General features: G+C 47.8%; 1 protein-coding gene across 4 annotated transcripts in view; it reads right to left on the bottom strand.

The window, feature by feature from the left end:
- Positions 1–18859: 18859 nt before the first annotated feature.
- The window catches only part of Eps15l1 (epidermal growth factor receptor pathway substrate 15 like 1), a 78589-nt gene continuing 76264 nt past the window's right edge, over positions 18860–21184 (bottom strand). For 3 of the 4 annotated variants that reach the window (XM_051178191.1, XM_051178193.1, XM_051178192.1), the window contains one exon: positions 18860–19421. In XM_051178191.1, the coding sequence (XP_051034148.1) occupies positions 19278–19421 (144 nt within the window). In that variant the 3' untranslated portion in view covers positions 18860–19277. The remainder of the gene's footprint in view (positions 19422–21184) is intronic. The other variant, XM_051178194.1, reaches the window with a different exon arrangement.

Genomic DNA, 21184 nt, shown 5'->3' with positions numbered 1-21184 from the left:
CCTCTGAACCACACCCTGAGCCCTTCACATGTAAATAGCTATGTGCACAGCCCTGCAGTCTTTTCCTGAAGCTATTTTTCTTATTCAATTTTTGGTCTCGGGTAGCCCAGGCTGGTCCCAAGTTTAGCACAATGTTCCAACCCCAGCCCAGGATAGAGCTGTTTTTCCTGTTCTTGTGAACACCTTCAGCTGTCACCTGGAGAGCTGAGGCCATAATGGCCCAGCTGAGAAGCCACAGGTCCTGCTGTGTGACTCCTGCTTGCTGCTGACATGGGTTGGAGGCCCCTCCGGCAATGGGCTTGGGCAGTGTGTGCCCCACGGACTAACCCAGAAACATCCTGTCCTTAATACTCCAGCTGGCTGGTATCTAAATGATACACGGGCAGCCTACCTACTGCAGAGATGTTCTTGGCACCAGCTGTTGAGTTCTGCTGAGGCTGAACACCCTGCTCTGGGTCTTGAGCCCAGTTTGGGACAATATGACCCAGGGGATGTGAGGAAAACTTGTCACCATTCTTGGGAATTCTGGGAAGAGACAGGCATCTGACCATTTTCCTTCCTCCAGAAAAGCTACCCACAGCCTGGTTTATGTCCCTTTTTTGCTTTTGTTTTTGTTTAGTTCGAGACAGGTGCGCTCTGTGTAGCCCTGACTAGCCTAGAACTCAGCCTCCAGAGGGCTGGGACCAAAGGGTGTGCACCAAGCTGGGCCATCCCATCCGTGGCCTTGCAGAAAATGTTAAACGTCAAGGGTTGGCAAGATGACTCAGTGGATGAAGGCAATAAAGGCGATGGCTGCTAAGGCAGGCTACCTGCACACCAGGGACCCACAGGATCGAAGAGCAAGCTGAGTTCTGCAGTTGCTTTCTGGTCTCACCTGCACTGTGGCAAATGTGCCACACCACATAAAACAAATATATTAAAATGTAATGAACACAGAATGTTAACCATAAAAAACACCACATTCTATAAGCCACTCCACCCGAACTTTCTTGTTTTGTCTGTGGAGGTGGGCCTGCTTCATGTTTGAATTGCTCTCACAAAGCTATGAGTATTGGTGTAGCCTATATTCTCCTTGAACTGGTAAACAGTTTTCACCCTGTGCATTTCCCTGTCCTTCATGGCTGCACAACATTTCACTTAGGTATTCTAGAGGTGCTCATGCAAACAGACATTGGGGGTACAGTGGGTTGCTTATGCTCCTTCTATTCTCTAAGTAATATAACAGCACAAGGTCTTTACAATGTGTCACATATTCTAAATCACGTGTGTGCACATGTATGTGGAGGCCTGGGGTTGATATCATCCCATCTCCACCTACTCAGTGCAGCAGGGTCTCCAAATAAAACCAAGAGCTCACCAATGTGGCTTGTCTGGCTGGCCAGCTTGCCCTGGGGATCCTGTCTCTGCCTTCTGAGGCTGGGATTGCAGGCAGTCTACCACACCCATGCTGCATTATATGGGTACTGGGCTTTGAACTGCTCTCTGTTTTCACCTCTGAGCAATCTCCCCAGCCCCCACCGCACTAATTTTTAGCAAACATTTGAGAGCCCATGGTTGCAGTATGGATAGAGAAGCCCTGCAAACCGACCCTGTGAAGTCTAGAGCTGGACTTCAGATGGTCTCCAGGGCAGGGGTCACAGGAGACGGAATGTACACTTTGAGAGGCTTTTGCCTCCTGCTGAGTGCAGTGATGGGGATGAAAGACTTGAGCACCTACTAAGTGTTTCCTGCCTTTATGGGGCCCTTTGGGGAGTTGTCAGAAAGGAGGGTCCCTGACTCAGCAAGGAGCCACAACTCAGAGCTGGCTCACCGAGGCTCAGGTAGTGTGAGGCTCTGGTCCCCTGTACCTACCTATCTGTGCCAGTGAGTCTCAATCTCAGCTTGATTGACAGGGGTCAATCTCTGGGACCTGAATACTGAACAGAGTCCACGTCCCCCACCTGGTTCCTCACCAGAAGGTAGCATCTCTATCTTGTGATCATATGGGATGCTGAGGGTTGTAACAGAAGGGGCAGGAGTGACCTGTTATGACTTGACAGAGATAAATTACAGTGTGGGGTGGATGAAGCAGGAGAATTGCTGCGACTTCAAAGTGAGTCTGGGCTGTCTCAAAACAACCAGAAGAGCCATGTGTGATGACAGTCACATGTCACAGCACTTGGGAGGTAGCAGCAGGATGATTAGTTCAGGGTCACCCTAGCTACATAGAGGCCAAAGCCAGCAGCTTCCTGTCCATTTTCCCCTCTCCCTTTAGCTCAGACTGGGCTCAGACCCAGCTATCCTCCTCCCTGAGCCTTCCATGTACTGACATGACAGGCCTCCTCTTCTGTCCCCATTCACTGACTCATCCACTCAGCACTTGCTCACCAGGCCTCTCATCCCCCTGTCCCCTGCCACCATCACTGACAATCAGGAGTGACTCAGACTCTCTCGGTCTCTAGCCACAGCTCCTGTACCAAGTGCTTATCATGTGACTGACCAATTCAGACCTACCTGTGGCCTCTCCAGATTCCTTCCTCCTCAGTCACTCTAGATATCCTCAATGGACCAATTTCCTACCCTCTCAACATAAACACCCCGAATTTTACTTATTTTTAATGGAAACAGGGTCTCTCTGTGTAGCCTTGGCTGTGCTGAAACTCACTCTATAGACCAGGCTGGCCTCAAACTCAGAGATCCTTCTGCCTCTGCCGCCTGAGTGGGATCAAAGGTGTGTGACTGTGTGTGTGTGTGTGTGTGTGTGTGTGTGTGTAGTTGGGCTTTCCCATTGGGACCATCAGCTCTCCATTAATAGCACAGTTATTAATTATAAAACTTTGCCTTCATGCTCTTACAAGTTAAATTCACCTATTTCTATTAATGTGTGTGCTGCCATGTGGCTCATGGCTATTACTTCTCCACCTACATGTCTTGTTGTTCCTTGTCCTCCTCCCAGCCCTGAAAATCCTGCCTGGCTATTGGCCATTCAGCTTTTTATTAAATCAATCAGAATGACAGATCTTCACAGTACAAAAATGATTATCCCACAGCCTTCCCCCTTTGTCTAAAACAGAGAGTTTAACTTTAACACAGTAAAACAATTATCAAGTATTGTCTAAATAGAAAGAGAAGGTGCTAACTTTAACAAATGAAACTACATACGATAAGAACAATTATCAGGCAAAAATTACATTTGCTATGTCCAGTTCACTTGTATTTGGCAAATTTAGAGAAAGAATCTCTTGATGAGTCCAAAGTTTTGTATCTAATTTATCTTCTATCATAACTAAGGAAAATTCTAACTATGATTAGCTAGTCTTCAATCCCATCAAAGACCCCATGTGGATATAATACTATCTGAGTAAACAGGAAGTGCAGTGCAAGCCACTCCCAAAACTAAGAAATGAGAGACCTCTGGTTGCCTGGACAGTCACCCCAAGGTTCCTCTGAAACAATGTGTCATCCATCTTTGGCCTACAGGCCCAGAATATCTGACAGACTTTTCTGTGAAGCAGGAATTTTGAAGGAGTGTCCTATCTTGTCTTGGCAAAGTTTGGTAGTCACTCTCTTTTGCTTCTTGCTTGTCCAGTTTGAACAGCATACTGTCAGCAGTTGAGGCAAGGGCAGTTTCTTGCCCAAATGGCTAACTTTTGCCATAAAGAAAGCAAACTCTATTTGGAATTTCTTCAATGCCCATTATTTTCTCTGATGTAGATTAGTGCTGCCAGGAACAGACATATCTCAATGTCATGAAAAGCTCTATGTTATTAAAATATTAAAATGCCATATTCTGGGGCTGAAGAGATGGCTCAGAAGTTAAGAGCACTGGATGATCTTCCTGAGGACCCGGCTTCAATTCCCAGCAACCACATGGCAGCTCACACCTGTCTGTATATCCCAAGATATGATACCCTCACAGAGACATGCATGCATGCAAAATACCAATGCAAATGAACTAAAAATAAATTTTAAATATTCCATATTCAGTAGGTCTCTGGAGTGTTTGAAGACCATTTATTTAAAGTATACCTGATTGACCTTGAAAATATACCTAACACGACTATAAGTTTGATTGTTACAGATGACAAACTACTAACCTGTCTTTCTTTATTATCCTAAATAGCTTCAAGGGCTAGAACTTTACATTTCATTTTTAAATAAGCTGAATAAGTACAATATCTTAAATAAGAAATAGAGACATATACAGTATAGCAAGCTTTAAATTTGTATTAATATATAAAAATATCTTAAACAAGAATAGAAACATATGTACAGTATAACAAAAATAACTTTATAAATTTGTATAAATATACAGAAATCCATACCATTTTAAAATATTTGAGTCTAGTAGTTGTTTTCTTAGTTTGAAAGTAGATACAATAATCTACCCTTTTATCCTATCATTTAAACACTATATCTCCCATTTTTTCTTCAGAAAGGGAGCCCTGAACCTAATATCCTTTGCTTAGTTTTTTTTCTGACCATGTCCAATAACAATTTGTAACCCACATCCCTAAACAATGACAAACATCCATAACCCACCAAATGATTCCCATCTCTTGAGAATGTGGGTGTTGTGTTCTCCAGACTGCTTCCTGTTGTCTGAGGATGCTGGAATCTATGGGGACCCTGAGAAAATTAGGATAATAGTGAAGTCCTGGCTAGGCTAGTCTATGAGGCTGGACCTCTCGGCCAGCAGCCTTGAGGCTGTTCTGGATGCAGAACTCTGAAGAAGCTGCAGCAGAGATGATTTTTTGTTTGATGTTTGAGCGGCTAAAATACACACTTGTCTTGTAGGTTTTCTAGGTTTATTTCTTTATGTCTGTAGCCGGGATTTTCAGGAGTTATCTCTGAAATGAATCCACAGCCTTTCGTTTTCTGTGGAAACCAAAGCATAACTTCTTCTCCAACTTAATGTATCTTTTGACTTCCATTTTGAAGTTAAGGCATTTTTTAAATATATAAGTTGGTTTAGTAGTTTTTATAATCCAATGTCTCTTAGCAGCTATTGTTTGCTCATCAGCAATCAAAAAATTTGAAGTCAATATATGGCCTATTCTCTTTATTATTTATAAACTATTTTTTCTATGACTGTCTTATACCCATTTTCCTTTCTTTCTTAAACCTATGAATATTTTTAAGCACACTGTAACCTGTTTAGATGTTTTTCCCATCTGCACCTGCTTTACTGCACATGTGTAGCCTTTCTGTCTACATAAACAAAATCTTAAGCCACCTCCCAGGTTAGCTCATAGCACCCTGGCAGCTCTGTGCTGTGGCCCTCATGAGAGACTGAGAGAATAGGAATCTGCATTTGATTCTGTTTTTTTGTGTGTTTGGAAATTTTTTTAAGTTTTCTCAGACTTTATGTGGAAATGCATGGCCCCAAATTGAACATCATTTGTAGTCAGACATTTTTATTGGTGCAGTCTGCTCCCCAATAACGACACAGAGACTTATTATTTTTTTTAATTTAATTTTATATAACAAAGTCCATTTAAATGAAAACAAACATTTATACACAATATTTGGGAATTTGGGCGTCATTCTTTCCAAACTACTTCCTGCTGGTAAGGGGCGCTGTCTTGGGGGATTCGAAGAAGATTCAGATATCCTAGCTGTAGTCTGTAGGGCTGTTTTGTCCAGCTGTTTTGAATGTAGGATCAGCTTGTACTCTGTTTCAGGCGGTCTGGCGTGATCAAACCACATTAGTCTGGAAGGAATCCACATCTTTTCATTTTCTGTGGAAACAAAAATAGAAATCCTTTTCCCCAGTAACTTGTTCTTCAAGTTAAATTTTGGAGTCAAAGCATTTTTTTTTAAATTTATTATTTTACATGTCGATCCCAGTTCCCTCTCCCTCCCTCCCTCCCTCCCCTCTAGCCCTCCCTCCCTCCTTCCCTCCCTTTTACCCTCTCTGCCCTCTCACATGCACTCTAAACACCCTCCCCTCCCATCCCCCCACCCCAATTCCATATGTAGGGGAATGCCATCCAGTTGGGGTCATGTAGATGTGACAGGTCCTGTGAAGTAGGGACTAGGGCTTCTCTCCTGTCTCTAGAATAAGGCAGTTATCCCTCCATGGGGGATATGTTTGCAAAGTCCTTTTGTGCATCAGGGATACATCCTGGCTCCACTGTCTGAGGTCCCTTAGACTGCTCAGTCCTTCTGGCTGAGACCCATATTCAGGGGGGCCTGAGTCAGTCCCATGCTGGATTCCCAGCTATCAGTCTGGGGGCCCTTAGCTCCTCCTTGTTCGGGTAAGCTGTCCACAGAGACTTATTATTAATGATGAATGCTTTACCAATAGTTTAGGTAACTAGCTCTTACAACTTAAATTAACCCCTTTCTATTCACCTGTGTGCTGCCACATGGCTCATGCTGTTCCCTCCCCTCCTGCCTGTCTTGCTTGTCTCTTGGCATCTCTGCCTTTTTTCTTCACCGCACCCTTTCTGCCCTGAAAAACCTGCTTAGCTATTGGCTATTCAGCATTTATTAAACCAATCTGAGTGACACATCTTCACAGTGTACAAAAAGTTTATTCCACAACATGTGAGTGTGCATGTACATGTGTGCAGATGCCCGTATAGGCCAGATGAGAGCATCATATCTCCTGGACCTGGAGTTACAGAGAGTTGTGAGCTGCTGTGTGGGTGCTGGGAGTCAAACCTGGATTCTCTGCAGGAGCAGCCAGTGATTAGCTCCTGTTGTTTTTGAGACATGATCTCACTGTGTAAACCAGACAGGCCTGAAACTTGCCATCCTCCTACCTCAGCTTCCTGAGTGCTAGGGTGGCAAGAATATTCCACCATACCTTGTCTCCCCTATATTTTATTTGTTTGTTTTACCTCTCTCTCTCTGCACCCCTCTCTTTAGGTTGGGCTTCAAGCTCCTCTTCCCAGAGTCCATTCCCTCCCCTGTGTTCTCTTGCCAGGGGCTAAACATCCAGCAGACATGCACTTTCCAGGAAAATCTACCAGCACAGGACAGGCCTGAGTTACTGGGGCACTGAAATAAGATTTCTGAGGCCTCAGAACATTCCCTAAAAACAAGAATACAATGAATGTGTGACTCTAAGATCTCATCCCCAGCAGATACAGGCCCTAGAGACACCTGCCAGCTCATGTTCTGTGCTGAGCCATCTAAAGCTAGGAATGGTCAAAGGGCTCTCTGCCCAGGAATGCAGAAATCTACACATCCCAGCAGCCAGAACCACTACTTGTGACTCACTGGGACCACAGTCCTGGCCTCACTGGCTCCCCCTGCAGGTATTATCTGAGCCTCCTGGCCCCTGGATCCCCCGCTCTGACCCCCGGAACCCTGGGTCTGATGAGTAATGGCACACCCTGGCACTGCCCATGTCACCTGTCCTCCAACATTTCCTGAGTGTGGGCCACACATTGAGTCAGTCCTACAGCCTCTGTCTTTGAGGGTCTCCCTATTCACCAGCAGAGCAGTGATCTGTGCTTCCTGGGAAACAGTGTTAGAAGAGACGCCTGTTTGTGGTGCTTGTGGGAGGAATGTATTCTAAGAGAAAGGAATAAGCCAGGGCTGCAGGAGTGGGTGGCACTGGGGAGCCATGGAGGGATCAGGGTGGAGGGTGGCCATCAGCTTGGTATCCAGTGACAGGGTTCCCCTATGAGGCGTCACACCCTTCCCTCTGTGTGTCAAAGGGTTATGTACTCTATAGATTTTTTGGAGAAGACCCTCTTGGTTCTGAATTGGGACTCTATGGGTAAATACTGGGGCAAGGAGCTACCTCCACAACTATGCAAAGAATTTTGAAACTGGAGAGGAGATAACTAGGAATGAGAACACAAAAAACCCTCCACCCTCTCCAGCTTGTACCTATGGAAGCTTTTCTTTTTGCTTTTTTATAGTACTGGGAATGAAACCTATGATGTCACTCATGCTAGGCAGGGCTCCACTCCTGAGCCAGGCCCCTAACTCTTTTTCACCCCCTCCCCCTCCCAGACAGGGTTTCCTGATCGCCTTAGCTGTCCTGGAACTAATGCTGTAGACCAGGCTGGCCTTGAATTCACAGGCTGGGATTAAAGGTGTGTGCCACCACTGCCCAGCTCTTTTTCACTTTTAAATGAGTGTGTGTGTGTGTGTGTGTGTGTGTGTGTGTGTGTGTGTGTGTGTGTGTGTGTGTACTCCAGGGTTGGGAGTGAGTTGTGGTGGGGGTTACCCATTGAGATCCACAAAGTGGTGTTTCCTCCCTCATAGCTTGTGAGTTTCCTGATGTGGGTCCTCAGATAGAGCAGAGGCTTACGTGCTGAGCCACAACCCCTGAACCCTTCCCCTCTTTATTCGGGGTCACAGGACAGTGTTGAGTCCACCATTAAATGGCAACACTGGTCTTGAACTCCTCCTGGCCTTCCTGCCTATTGGTATTCAAATGACAGGAGACTGCTTGCAGCCTGCCTTGCCTTTCTTTTTCGTTTTATTTTTTTACTTTTTATGTATTTTTGGTTTTTTGAGACAGGGTTTCTCTCTGTAGCTTTAAAGCCTGTCCTGGAACTCACTCTGTGGACCATGCTGGCCTCAAACTCCTCCTGCCTCTGCCTCCCGAGTAGCTGGGATTAAAGGCATTCACTGCCACCACCACCCAGCTTGCCTTTCTTTCTTGATTATAGTGGTAAAAAAAAAAAACCTGCCACCTTTTTACCCTTGCTGTGCTGAGGTACCCAGGCCTTTGGAAGCCAAAGGCCCTGCCTCCTCAGCCCCAGAATATCTCAGGGGCACATTTCAGAGCACTGAGCTATTATTATGCAACCACCACCACCCTCCCTCTCTAGAACTTTCTCACTTCCCAAACTGAAACTTCATTTTTTTTGTTGTTGTTGTTTTTTCTTTTTGAGGCAGAGTTTCTCCGCAGCCTTGGCTGTCCTGGAACTCACTCTGTAGACCAGACTGACCTCGAACTAATAGAGATCTACCTGCCTCTGCCTCCTGAGTTCTGGGATTAAACGCATGCAACACCACACTCAGGTTTTGTTTTTTGTGTTTTTTGGTGTTTTTTTGTTTGTTTGTTTGTGTTTGTTGTTTTCTTTTTTTTTGGATTTTTTTTAAGGCTTTCACATAACCCAAGGCTGGTCTGGGACTGGTCTTGAACTCCCAATCCTCCTGCCTCCTCCTCAGAGCTAGGATGACAAATTTGTCACCATACTTGGCTTTCTGTCCACAATCAGTCCCTTCTACCCTCTCTCATCCTACTTCCTGTCTATGCCAATGTGCTTCTCCAGGGAGTGCTTGAGAGTGCAGGATGGTTTTGTTTTGTTGTATTGAACTGGACAAATAAGCACAGCTGGCCAGCCTGGAACTCCTTATATAGACCAGGCTGGCCTCCCGGCATCAAAGGCACACACTGTCACACCCAGGATAGCACACTACCCTTAGCAAGCCCACAAGTCATCCCAGAACTGGAGAGACTGAGGCCAGAAGATCAGGAGTTCAAGTCCAGCCTCAGCTATGTGAGAACCTATCTCCAAAGAGTCTACACAAAAAAGCAAGTTTATCCCTGGGTATGGTGGTGGCAGACTAATCATTTGGTTGTTCCCAGGAGACTAAGGCAAGAGGATCAAAAGTCCAAGTCACTACCTGGACAGAGAATGAGACTCTGTCTCAATTTTTTTAATTAAAAATATGTATTTATGCCAGGCAGTGGTGGCACATGCTTTTAACCCCAGCATTGGAGAGGCTGAGGCAGGTGGATCTCTGAGTTCAAGGCCAGCCTGGTCTACAGAGCTAATTCCAGGACAGGCTCCAAAGCCATACAGAAAAATCTTGTCTCTAATAAATAAATAAATAAATAAATAAATATTTATGCACACACGTCTATGTAAGTATATGCTAGATGTGTGTAGGAGTTACGGGTGGCTGTGAGCTGCCCCATGTGAGTGTTGTATAAGAGCGGCATGTGCTTTTAACCACTAGGCCATCTCTCCTCCATGGCAGATTGCCTATGGATTGATCCCTTCACCACTTACCAAAAAAACATGAAAAAGAAGAAATAAGGTCTGGGTGATCTCAGAGGGTCCAGCATGCATGATGCCCATGGCCCATCCCTGGCAGCACACCCCACAGGTATGTGTTGTACCTGTAATTCCAACTCTCCAGACATAGACTCTGCAGGGTTACAAGGTGAGTTTGAAGACAGCCTGGGCTACAAAAGACTCAATAGCAAACAAACAAGCAATGGTTACATAAAGAAGTCTGATCAAGCCATCTGCAGATTCACACCAAGCCACTTCAGCTGGGTCCCACCACACTCTAGGCCTTGGTTTCCTCTTCTATGAAATAGGGTGACAGCTAGGGGGGTGTTGGAAGACCCGGACAGTGGCCCAGTTTCTGGGTGCCACCCGGAACTTGCGGGTTAGCAACAGCCAGGGCTGCTGGAACCTGGACCTGCCTGTGGGGTAAGTGCTGTTCGCACCCAGCCCGCTTGCCCTCGCCTGCTCAGCTGTGGCCTGGGCGCCTCAAATGATCAGGACCATATGCCTAGGGGACCTGAGGGAGGCTCAGGAATGCAGACCCTCAACATGCTGCCATGCCTGTCCTCCCTGAACTTGAATCACTAAGGCAGGAGGATTGCAAGTTCCAGGACAGTCTGAACTGAATAACTGAGACCCTGTCTCAAAACAACAACAACAAAATAGGGTAAAAGTGGCTGGGGCTGGGACTCAGGCATGCATAAGAAACCCTGCCTTTGGAAGCTCACCATAGATCCAGTGAGGGGCTGGGGGCGTGGCTCAGGGGTGGAGCCCATGCCTAGAATCCCCCAGTGAGGAGCTGGAGGTGTGGCTAAGGTGGAGCCTTCGCCTAGAATGCCCCAGTGAGGGACTGAGGGTGTGTCAGGAGAGTAGAGCTTGGAGCTTTAGAACATTGAAGAGTCAGCTTCACTTTGTATTTCTGCCCTTCACTTCCTTACCCCTCCATAGAGTCACTTCCCATCTAATCCCTGCCTCTCCCCTCTGCTCTTCCCAAGTATCACTTCTCTGTAAACTGCTCTTTCCACCACAGAGCCCTTTCCAGAATCCTTGGCTGGCTTCACATCCCTTATCTGGGAAATCCACTCTGGTTCCCATGAAGAGTCTGCCCCCCCCCCCTGTGTTAGTCCAGGCGCCATCAGGGAGAGGGGCCATGACTATCTGAGGCCAGCGGAGGATGCAGAGTAACATGCTGTAACATGCTCTGTCATTTTGTAGCTTTGTCCCTGAGAGAGACAGAAACCCAGCATCCAAGAATTTCTGATGACAGAATTTCTGATGATGTCAAGGCCAAGATTTTGCTGGATTGATTGAGGAGCACACCAAGGCTCAATGGGAACACCAGACTTCAGGTGTTTCATAGAGTGAAAACACTAGAATCCAGTGAGAGCACACTGGAGTCCCATAGGAGCACACCAGACTCCTGTGGGAGCACCGATGTCCCAGTGCATCTGACTGAATTATCACTGTCAGCCGAGAAACCCTTCTTTTCCCACTCTGCTTAGCAGGCTCCTATGCAGACTGCTATGGCACACCCTGAATTGCCCTTCATTTCAACCTTGCTTTCAACCTTAACCTTAGGTTGGCCTTTTGGGGACTGTCCCAAGATCAAGAGAAACAAACTCAGCAACCAGAGCCCTTGTATTCTGTGGTATTCTAGAATGAAGGGGGATCTCTGAGACAAGGAGCTGGGAGCAAGTTAGTCCCTACCTGGCTTTAACAGAGGCATACACTTGGGCTCTGGGAACATAATTCTCAATATTCCCAGAGTACTTCAGTTGAACCCCAAAACCTCAAACACATCCTGATGCCTCATTTCCTCAGTGTGGCCCCGGGGTGACTCGGGCCATATTGCCAGGGGCTCTGAGGATCGTTCTGAGTCATCCCTGAGTCTGTAAAGGAAGGCCTGTCATCTCAGGAGCTAGTGGCCACAGCGGTAGGGCTGGTTCCCACCAGCCAACAGCAGGGCATTCCTGCAAGTGCTGTAACTCGTGTGTGTGCCTGCGTGCATGCGTGCATGCGTGCGTGGTGTGTCTTGTGTGCCTGTGTGTGTTGTGTGTCCCGTGTATGCCCATGTGTGCCCGTGTGTGTGCACACGTGTGTGTGCATGTGTATGATCGTGCCTGCTCTGTGCTGCCCTTTAGAATCTGTGCTCTGGGAAGTGTGTCTGGGAAGTAGGGTGCTGGCCCAGGCTGTGCAAAGCCCTGGTTTCTATCTGCAGTCCCGAAGAAGAAGGAAAAAGTGGGAAATTAGAAAGCAGCGTTTTCTCCCCTCTAACCCTCAGAACACATCTCTGGGCAGGGCAGGAGCCGATGACCCTGGGAAGACAAGAAGGTGGATGGGCAGGTACAGTAAAGGATCAGGGCTCAGAGGCAGAGCCAGTCTGGCTGCGGCAAAGTGTTGGGCCAAGCTCCGGAAGGGCCATGAGTTTGTGTTTCAAGTGCTCAGGCTTACATGCAGGCACTTTCTAAGTCCGAGTGCCAAGACACTTCCAGTAAGTCTCATTGTCAGCTACAAAAATAACTGCTGTGGAAGTTGACAAGCTATGATGCTGCCCAGCCACGCCACAGAAGGGCAGTGGCCTCTGTGCCCTGGGGGAAGTCTCCTAGTCCAGCATCAGTCTTTTTGTTTTTCGAGACAGGGTTTCTCTATATACCAACTCACTCTGAGACCAGGCTGATCTTGAGCTCCAGAAGATCTGCCTGCTTCTGCCTGCTGAGTGTGGGATTGCTGGCGCGTGCTGCCATCACCAGGCGGTTCTGCCTCCTTTCACACTTGCCCTGTGCACACTCACATGCACATGGACCAGTTGGAGGACTACTTGTAGTCTGTCCCCTCTTTCCATCATGTGTGTCTATGGGATCAAACTTGGCCATTGTGCTTAGCTGCAAGCGCCTTTACCTACCGAGCCAGGCCCATTTTCTGCTGTATGAAACAGTCTCCTGCAGCCCAGGCTGGGCCTCTGACTTGCTAGGAAATTGAAAGTGGACTTGAACTCCTGATCCCCTGTGGCTTTTCTGCCTGTGCCCCTCCCTTTGATTATTAAACTATTAAAACAATGGCCCCCAAGAAATCAGAGTTCTGGGGGGGGGGGCTGAAGTCCTGGGGGCAGGCAGAGGAAATGGTCTCTGTAGGAGAGCCAGCTTGTCACATGACCTGGCAGGAAAAACAATGAGGGTCAGTTGTGACTACTTAGTTCTGGGAATGTATTTCCATTTACTTGTTTATTTGTTCATTCCTCAGTTCCTTCATTCATTGAGGAGATCAAGGACAGCCTGCTTCCCTCACACCCTGTGGGGCCTGGGCATAGAACTCAGCCTGAGATTGCTGAGCCATCTGGCCAGCCCTAGCTGTAAGTTAGATTGCAGGTAGACTCTTACAGTGTTGTCCACTTTGGCTCAAACTCCTGGACTTAAGGGAATATCCTGAAGAGATGGGAACACACTCCAATTGCATCAAAACTTTCTATCATCTGCTAGATACAGAAATGTGAAGATCACTCTCCCACCATGCACCAGGCCCTGGGCTCCTTTCCCAACATCAAACAGGTGGCACACCCATGTTACACTCATGAGCACAGGGAAATGGAGGCAGAAGGATTGTGCGTTCAAAGTGATCCACGGCTATGCAGCATACTAAGGGCTAGCCTGAACTACATGAGACTGTTTAAAAAGGTTAAAGCCATAACCAGCATGTTCAGTGTGACCAGGCCTCCTCCCTCATGAAGGAGAGTATGGAGGTAAATTCACAGGTACCATTGTGTTTTGTTCGATGTTGTACTCTGAACAAAGCAGAAGGAAACCCAAGAGGTCAGTCTGTGAGCTGGGACTGACTGGTGCCCTGACCTTGGGGAGAATTAGGATCTGACCTGGGTAGTACAGTTGACATGACAAAGAGAGCTCCTCCAGTCTTCAGCCTCACAAAAGAGGCCACCTACAGAAGTCAGGCCAGTCAAGCCCAGATTTTTCTATTGTTTGTTTCTAGTTTGCAAAGAGAGTAACTGAAATGACTAATCTGCGTGTTTTCCCTTAAAAAAGACAAAACAAAACTATAGAGTGAGGGCATAGGGTGTGGCACCCCTGACCCTCCAGCTTCAGCCTCCTGACTCCCTGCTTCCCTACCTCAGGAACCACATTTGTTTCTTCCTTCAGCCTTTGAAAGCATTTTCCATCTACAGGCTGTCACCCCAGAGGTAGAAGATCCGGAGTTCAAAGTAAAACACCCTGCATAGTCAGTGTGAGACCAGCCTGGGATTTCTAAGACGCTGCCTCAAAACCTACAGAAATGACAACAACAAACACCCATAAAAACAACCAACCAACTTTCCTGGAGGGGAGGCAGCCTCAGCTTGCAGTCCAGGCTGGTGAGCCTAATACTTCAGTCTCCTGAGCACTGGGCAACAGGAGGACGCCCCACACACTGATTAATATGTGGACTGCTGCTTTTAAAACTCCATGTATTTATTTTATTTAAGATGTGCACGCATGTTTGAGGGCCATGGTGCACGCATGGAGGTCAGAAGGGAACTTGCAGGAGTCAGCTCCTTCCTCCACGTGGGTTCCAAGGACAAACTGTGGTCTCAGGCTTGGCAGCAATCACCTTTACCCACTCAGCATCTTGCTGGCCAGTGAGATTTACTTATTTAGGGACAGAGTCTCACACCACATATCCCTGGACGGCCTGAGTCTGCTATGAAGGCCAGCCTAGCTTCTAACTTAAAGAGATCTGCCTTTTTCTGTCTCCCATATGCTGTGACTGCCCATCAGCCAGAAAACAAAGCAAAGCCCACCATACACACCCACTGAGTCCACACAGCACAGCGCTGCCCCCATCATGGAATCTTTGGAATAAACAATAGATAGTGATCATATTTCCATTTCCCCCATGTTTTTTTCTGCTTCTTTCCAATCCCACCTCATGATACAATTTGTTCATCACTTAGGAACTTTTGAGTGAGGAAAACATTTGAGTGGGGTGTGAGGCCCATGTTTGAAAGGCACCAGATCTGATAAGGGGCCGAAATATCAAGCCTATTATTTTTGGTGACAGGTTTGTTTTCTGGCTGCTTCCTGTTTGGTCCTAAAATAGCCCTGTGCAAGGGGCTCAGGACATGAACAGCCTTCCCATAAAACCAGCTTGGAAGCTGGATTTTATCTCCCAGGAGTCTGACCTCATGGTGGTGAGCTGCTGCTTGGCCAGGGTACTTTGGTCCCTTGACTCTTTCTACCTACCTAACCACCATTATGTCATCTGCAAGGTGAATCTAAGAGTCTGCAAAGCACCTCCAAAGAGTCCTGACTCAAAACTAAGGGTTGGTTCATCTGCCAGGAGTCACCTTGGCCCAGGCAGTGACTGGGCCTCCTACCCCCAAGCCTTGAGGACATTCTGCCACTGAGCACCACCTCAAGCCCTCTTTCTACTGCTTATTATTATTGTTGTTGTTGTTGTTTTGGTTGAGACAGGTTTTCTCAAGCTTTGGGCCTGTCCAGGAACCCACTCTGTAGACCAGGCTGGCCTCGAACTCACAGAGATCTGCCTGCCTCTGCCTCCTGAGTGCTGGGATTAAAGGCGTGAGCCACTACCACCTGGCTGTTATTTATTTTTTGAGACACAGCATCTCTACATAGCTATTTAGTCCTGCCTCCTGTGTGTGGCTGGTTGTGGGGACCCTTTTCTCTTTTGTGTGTGTGTGTGTGTGTGTTTGTGTGTGTGGCTTTTCTGTGTTGTCCCTACCTGGAGGGACCAGAAATTAATGTCAGGTGTTTTCCTCAGTCATTCTCCATCTTTTTTAAGACAGGGTCTCTCGATGAACGTGGAGCTCACATGGTCTTGCCTGGCTAGCCATCGAGATCAAGACACACTGCTGTCTCTTGCCTCTAGCACTGGGGGACAGGTAGGCCATCTTGCCTGGATTTATTTTATGGAGCTTCCAGGGATTCGAACTCAGGTTCTCATGCTTGCATGACAAGTACTTTACTGGTTGGACAATCTCCCAGCCCTTCTTTCAGATGCTCCCTCCGGAAATGACATGGCCAGGGTATTCCCCCCACAAAGCTGTCACCTTCCTCTAGTCTTGTGAACAACATGAATCCCAAGGAGGGACATGAGCACAACACCCAGCCTCTAAGCTTTAAGAGGCTCAAGCCTGGGGCTGTAGAACTGGCTCAGGGTTAAGAACAATGGTCACTCTCGCTGAGGACCCTAGTTCATGTTCCAGTATCTACATGGCGGCTTGGGAAGGTCAGTAACTCTGGTCCAGGAAATCTGACACCCTCTTCTGGCCTCAGAGAGAACTGCACACATGCTACACAGACAAATGCAGGTCAAACACCCACATACACAAAATAAAATAGGTTGGGGTGGAGGAAATATGCCCAAGGTCTAAAGGCAGGAAAGCCTGAGGACTTCCAGGGCTCACAGGAGCAAAGGAAACTGAGGGTTGAAGGTCCACAGGGATCCACAATGGGAAAGGAGCTGAGGGGAAGCAGAGGCAGCTTTCCAGAAATGAGAGCTGGCTGGGTAACTGCAGAACCAATGGGTAGGATGCTAAGAATGGGCAGAGATGTGAAGGGCTTCTGGAACTCTCCTATATCTCTGTGGTTCTAAATCTAAAATGGTCCTAAAACAAAAACAAAACAAAAACCAGAAAAGGGAAGGGCTGGAGAGATGGCATAGGTAGGCATGCTTGTCACCAAGTCTGATTACCTGAGTGTCAACCGGTGGATGCAAAAACACAGTCTCACCTCAAAGGGGATAAGAGAGTTCCATTGTCTCCCGATGTAAGCAGTTTTGTGAAGCTTTTACAGTAACAAAATAAAGTCACAAACCATGGGCTTTTCAAATACCATAAAGGCGACATCACACAGCTGGACAAACTTCCTGATGACTCCTGGCTTTCCTGTTGGTAGAAACTATGGAAGTTTTTTTTGTTTCCTGAAGCTAGCATATATTCAACTGAGTTTCCTTTTTTCAAGTCAGGGTTTCTCTGTGGCCCTGGCTGTCCTGGAGCTCATTCTGTAGACCAGGCTGTCCTCAAATCCACAGATTCCATTGCCTCTGCCTCCTGAGTGCTGGGATTAAAGGTGTGCACCACTACCTCCTGGCTAACAATTCACAAGAATAAACAGTGTATCCAGTGCCCTCCCATGAAGCTTCCCCCAGCTGTGCTAGGTGTATACAGCACATGAAGGGATGTGTCCTGGGTTCAAGTCCCAGAATCTCATTATGATGTGAAACATTTCAAAAAGTAACTCAACCAAGTATGGTGGCTCAATCCCTGTCATCCCAGGGAGGCAGAGGCAGAAGCAGAGGCAGACCAATCTCTGAGTTTTAGGCCAGCCTGGGCTATATAGTAATACCCTGTCTCAACAAAACAAAACAAAATGGTAGGCAGTGAGATTTTTTTTCCAGATTTGATTTACAAGTGTATATGGTCACGAGTGTGTGGTGCCTAAAGACCGATGAAGGCATCAAATCCCCAGGAGTTAGGTGGTTGTGAGCCACTCAACATGGATTCTGGGAATTGAACTCGGACCCTCTGCAAGTGCAGTGCGTACTCTTAAGCCCGGAGCAATCTCTCCAGCCCCATATTTTAGTTGATTTCTTTGATTTTGTGTGGACAAGGCTCTCCCCAGCCTTGTGGGTCCAAGGATCCAACTATGATGGAGAAGTCCTGGAAGGAAGCCATGTCCACAGAGCTGCAGGGGTCTGGAGAGGGTGGAACACTGCAGGTCCAGAGACTACCTACCATTTATCTTGGGCTAGTTTTAGCCCCTTAATAACCACGGCTTGCCCATCTGTATGGGACCCAATATCCCATGAACAACAGATTAAACTTCTTGGGAGTCAGGAGGTGATGGCACACACCTTTAATCCTAGCACTTGGGAGGCAGACAGGTAGATCTCTGAGTTTGAGGCCAGCCTGGCCTACAGAGTGAGTTCCAGGACAGCCAAGGCTACACAGAAAAACCTTGCCTAAAAAAATCAAAACAAATAGCAGGGTGATATGTAAGAATCTGTCTGCATATAGGTATGTACAACATGTAAGTGCTGGGTGCCCTTGAAGCCAGAAGAGTATAGTAAGTCTCTGGGAGCAGAGCCATCATGTGGGTGCTGGGAATGAAACTTGGGTCCTTCACAAGAACAGCCAGTGATCTTACCTAGCCTGGCAGCCTTGAAGCCACTATGTAGACCACATTAGCCCAAACTCAGATCTGCTTACTTCCCAAGGAGGATCAAAGGCATGCACCACTTCATCTGGCAAGATGCTTAAAAAAAGGATTATGTGTGTGTGGGTGAGTGCCCAAGGAGGCCAGAGAGGATCCCCTGGCGCTGGGGATTTGTATATTGTATATCTGAACTGTCTATGTGGGTGCTGGGACTGTCCTCTGCAAGAGTAGCAAGCATCTCCCCACATCCCACTCCAGCCCCAAGTTAGGTTTTAAGTACATGAACTAAAATGTGAGCTATAGGGATTCCTCCCCCCAGTGCCATGGCTAGATTCACACAGCCAGCCAGCATTTCCATCTGCCCTGGCATTAGACAGCTGCTTTGTGAATGTCTATGTTGTCTTCGCTCAGAAAGCTATATATATTAGAGCATTTCTGATTTCGAGTGTCTGCTCTGCATTGATTTGAGACATGATCTGTCCTGAAACACATCATGTAGACTAGGCTGGCTGTACCCCAGCTCCAGGGGATATGACACCCACTTTGGTCTCTGCCAGCATCTGCAGGCATACACATACAAGCATGCATACACATACAAGCATGCACACACAAACAGCGCAGTGCTTCTCTTTACCCCTGCTGTGGGAGCACCGGATCCACAGTCTGCCAGGGAACTACTGACCCACGCTCCTAGACTGAAAACAAGACTCTTAGCTCATGTTTTGTATTAAAATATTTTATATTAATCATTCAAACTTCATTTTTATACAACGAATGCATACATCGTGGGGAGGGGTGGTGGGTGCAGGGAGGAGCTGGAGGCAGGGGTCTGTCTGCAGCCAGGAGACTGGAGGCTTTCTCTGTCAGCCATTGAATGATCTGGAAGGCAGAACCTGACTGATCACCATCACACTGCAGCAGCCAGACCGGTATCTTTCAGGCCTTTTGCCTACAGCTGCTCTCCTGGCCCACCCACTGGGGAGAGCTGAGTCTGCTGCCTCTGAACAAGGCCCCAAAGCCTAAGGCCTTGTGGCCAGCTTGTCCTCGGCTGTGGTGACTGGCATGGCACGGCTTGTAGTGGGGCGCGCTCTGAGTATGGGTGTGTACATACAGACAGCAGTGGCTTCCCCTACACTGTCTAGGCTGGCATGTCAGCCTTGCTGAGGGCGATGGCCAGCTCGAGGTCCTCCTGTTCCTGTCGTCGCAGCCTCGCCAGCCGCTCCTGCTCTGCCTTCTCACTCTCCCGCTTGGCCCAGGCCAGCTGCTGCTCCTCATTGCCAAACTACAAAGGAAGATTTGGGACAGTGAGAGGGGACTCAGAGTGTGGGTGGAGGGGCCTTTGGGCAGAAAAAACCAGGAGCCCCTGCTGAAGCCCAACCTCACCCCATGTACAAAGAAACAGGGTGCATCCGACTTGAGCTGCCCAGGCTGGCCTATAACTATAGCCACCCCAGCCGGTTGTCAAAGTTTCCACCCTCCTTAGGGCTGGAGGCATATCCTACCAGCTACCTCTTATTCTGCTCCATGCCCCTCTTGGGAAGTTCAAGCCCCTGGGGAGCCCACTGCTTGTGCAATAGATCCATCTCTTCCAGGGAATGCAAATAATCTGTGACACTAAGATTCCAGCCCTCAAGAGCAGACATCAGCAGTGAGACAAACGACAGCCGTCAGCCTCCTTGGAGAGAAGAGGGAAGAGTGGTGCAAGGAACACAGGCAGCTGCTTCACCAGGGCACTGGCGAAGGATTTGTCTGTCAGCTGTCACCAGGAACTGATAGGAACAGTGGCTTGGGGACCTGGGAGGCTCTAGGTATGAGGAATCAGGGCCACAAGGGACCTAAGGGCCCCAAGACAGGGCTGTGACTTCCCAGCCAGTTACAAGAAGCCTACTAGAGTATTACTCAGCTCTGCTGATGGCAGGGATGTGGCCTCCCGGGGAAGGGTTGGAGCCCAGGAACCCTCACAGGGGCTTAGGCAGGAGACAGGTAGGGGCAGGAGTCTAAGTCATCCCTGGGAAGTGAGGTCCCCTCATCTATTCCCATAGGCAGGTCACAGATCACCCTGCCTCCTTCCTATCTTGGGGAGTTTTCCCAAAACTTGATGGGGAGAAAAATAAGAAAGAAAAAAATGCAGAGGGAAATGACTCCAGGAGCTTCAGATCCAAAGCCCCAGATGAGCAGCAAGAGCCCACCTCCTCCACTGTGCCCCCTCATCCCCACACACTGGGGTGCATCAGAGCTGAGGCCAAGAGGGGACCCTATACAGATCTGCTTTGTGTACTTGGCTGAGAGGTGTTTCCATTCCAGCAATTGTATTTTCTCAGTAGTACTGACTAGCCTTGGTTGGAGATGCTCTACTAGGACCCCCCCTGGTTCCCTTGGATCACACAGGGCATGAGCTGAACCTGGGGTGTCTCAAGTACCCCCTGAACAGCAAGCAGCATGGGTGCCAATCCCTTCTGTACTGTCTTAGGGCCGAAAGCAATTGCAAGGAGTATACCTTTCTCCAGTATCTTGAGAATTTGTATCAAGAAGTAAAAATTGTATTTCTGAAGCCCTTCGGAAATCTGCCTGCATGGGGCATGCAGACAGGACCCGCCCTCCCTCAATCCCCAGCTTGTTCATGGAGGCATCTGCAAAGCCCACCGCAATAGATGTGATGTCTGCCTGGCTCTAAGGAAGCTGTGCAAGCTATGTCAGCTACTCTGCTAGACACACACCCAAGTGACTTGAGGCAGAGAGGCTAGCTGTTTTGTAGGCAAGGACTCGAGCAGCCCATGCTGGCCCTGAATTACCTGGGCCTCTGATGGATGGATACTGCTATGCCCTACTTGCCAAGATGTACAAAAACATTTCTGCTGTTGTCAAGAAAAGTTTTCTCTATGCAGCCCAGGCTTCCCTCAACTTAGAGATTCACCTGCCTCTGCCTCCCAAGTGCTGGGATTAAAGGCTTTGGCTACTATGTCTTTCTTTTTTTTTTTTTTTTTTTTTTTTTTTTTTTTTGAGTCAGGGTGTCTTGTAAGGATAGCACAGCCAGCTTGTGTGGAT

Source organism: Phodopus roborovskii, unplaced genomic scaffold, assembly GCF_943737965.1.
Source record: "Phodopus roborovskii unplaced genomic scaffold, PHOROB, whole genome shotgun sequence".
NCBI lineage: Eukaryota > Metazoa > Chordata > Mammalia > Rodentia > Cricetidae > Phodopus > Phodopus roborovskii.
This window is presented reverse-complemented; position numbering and strand designations above follow the sequence as displayed.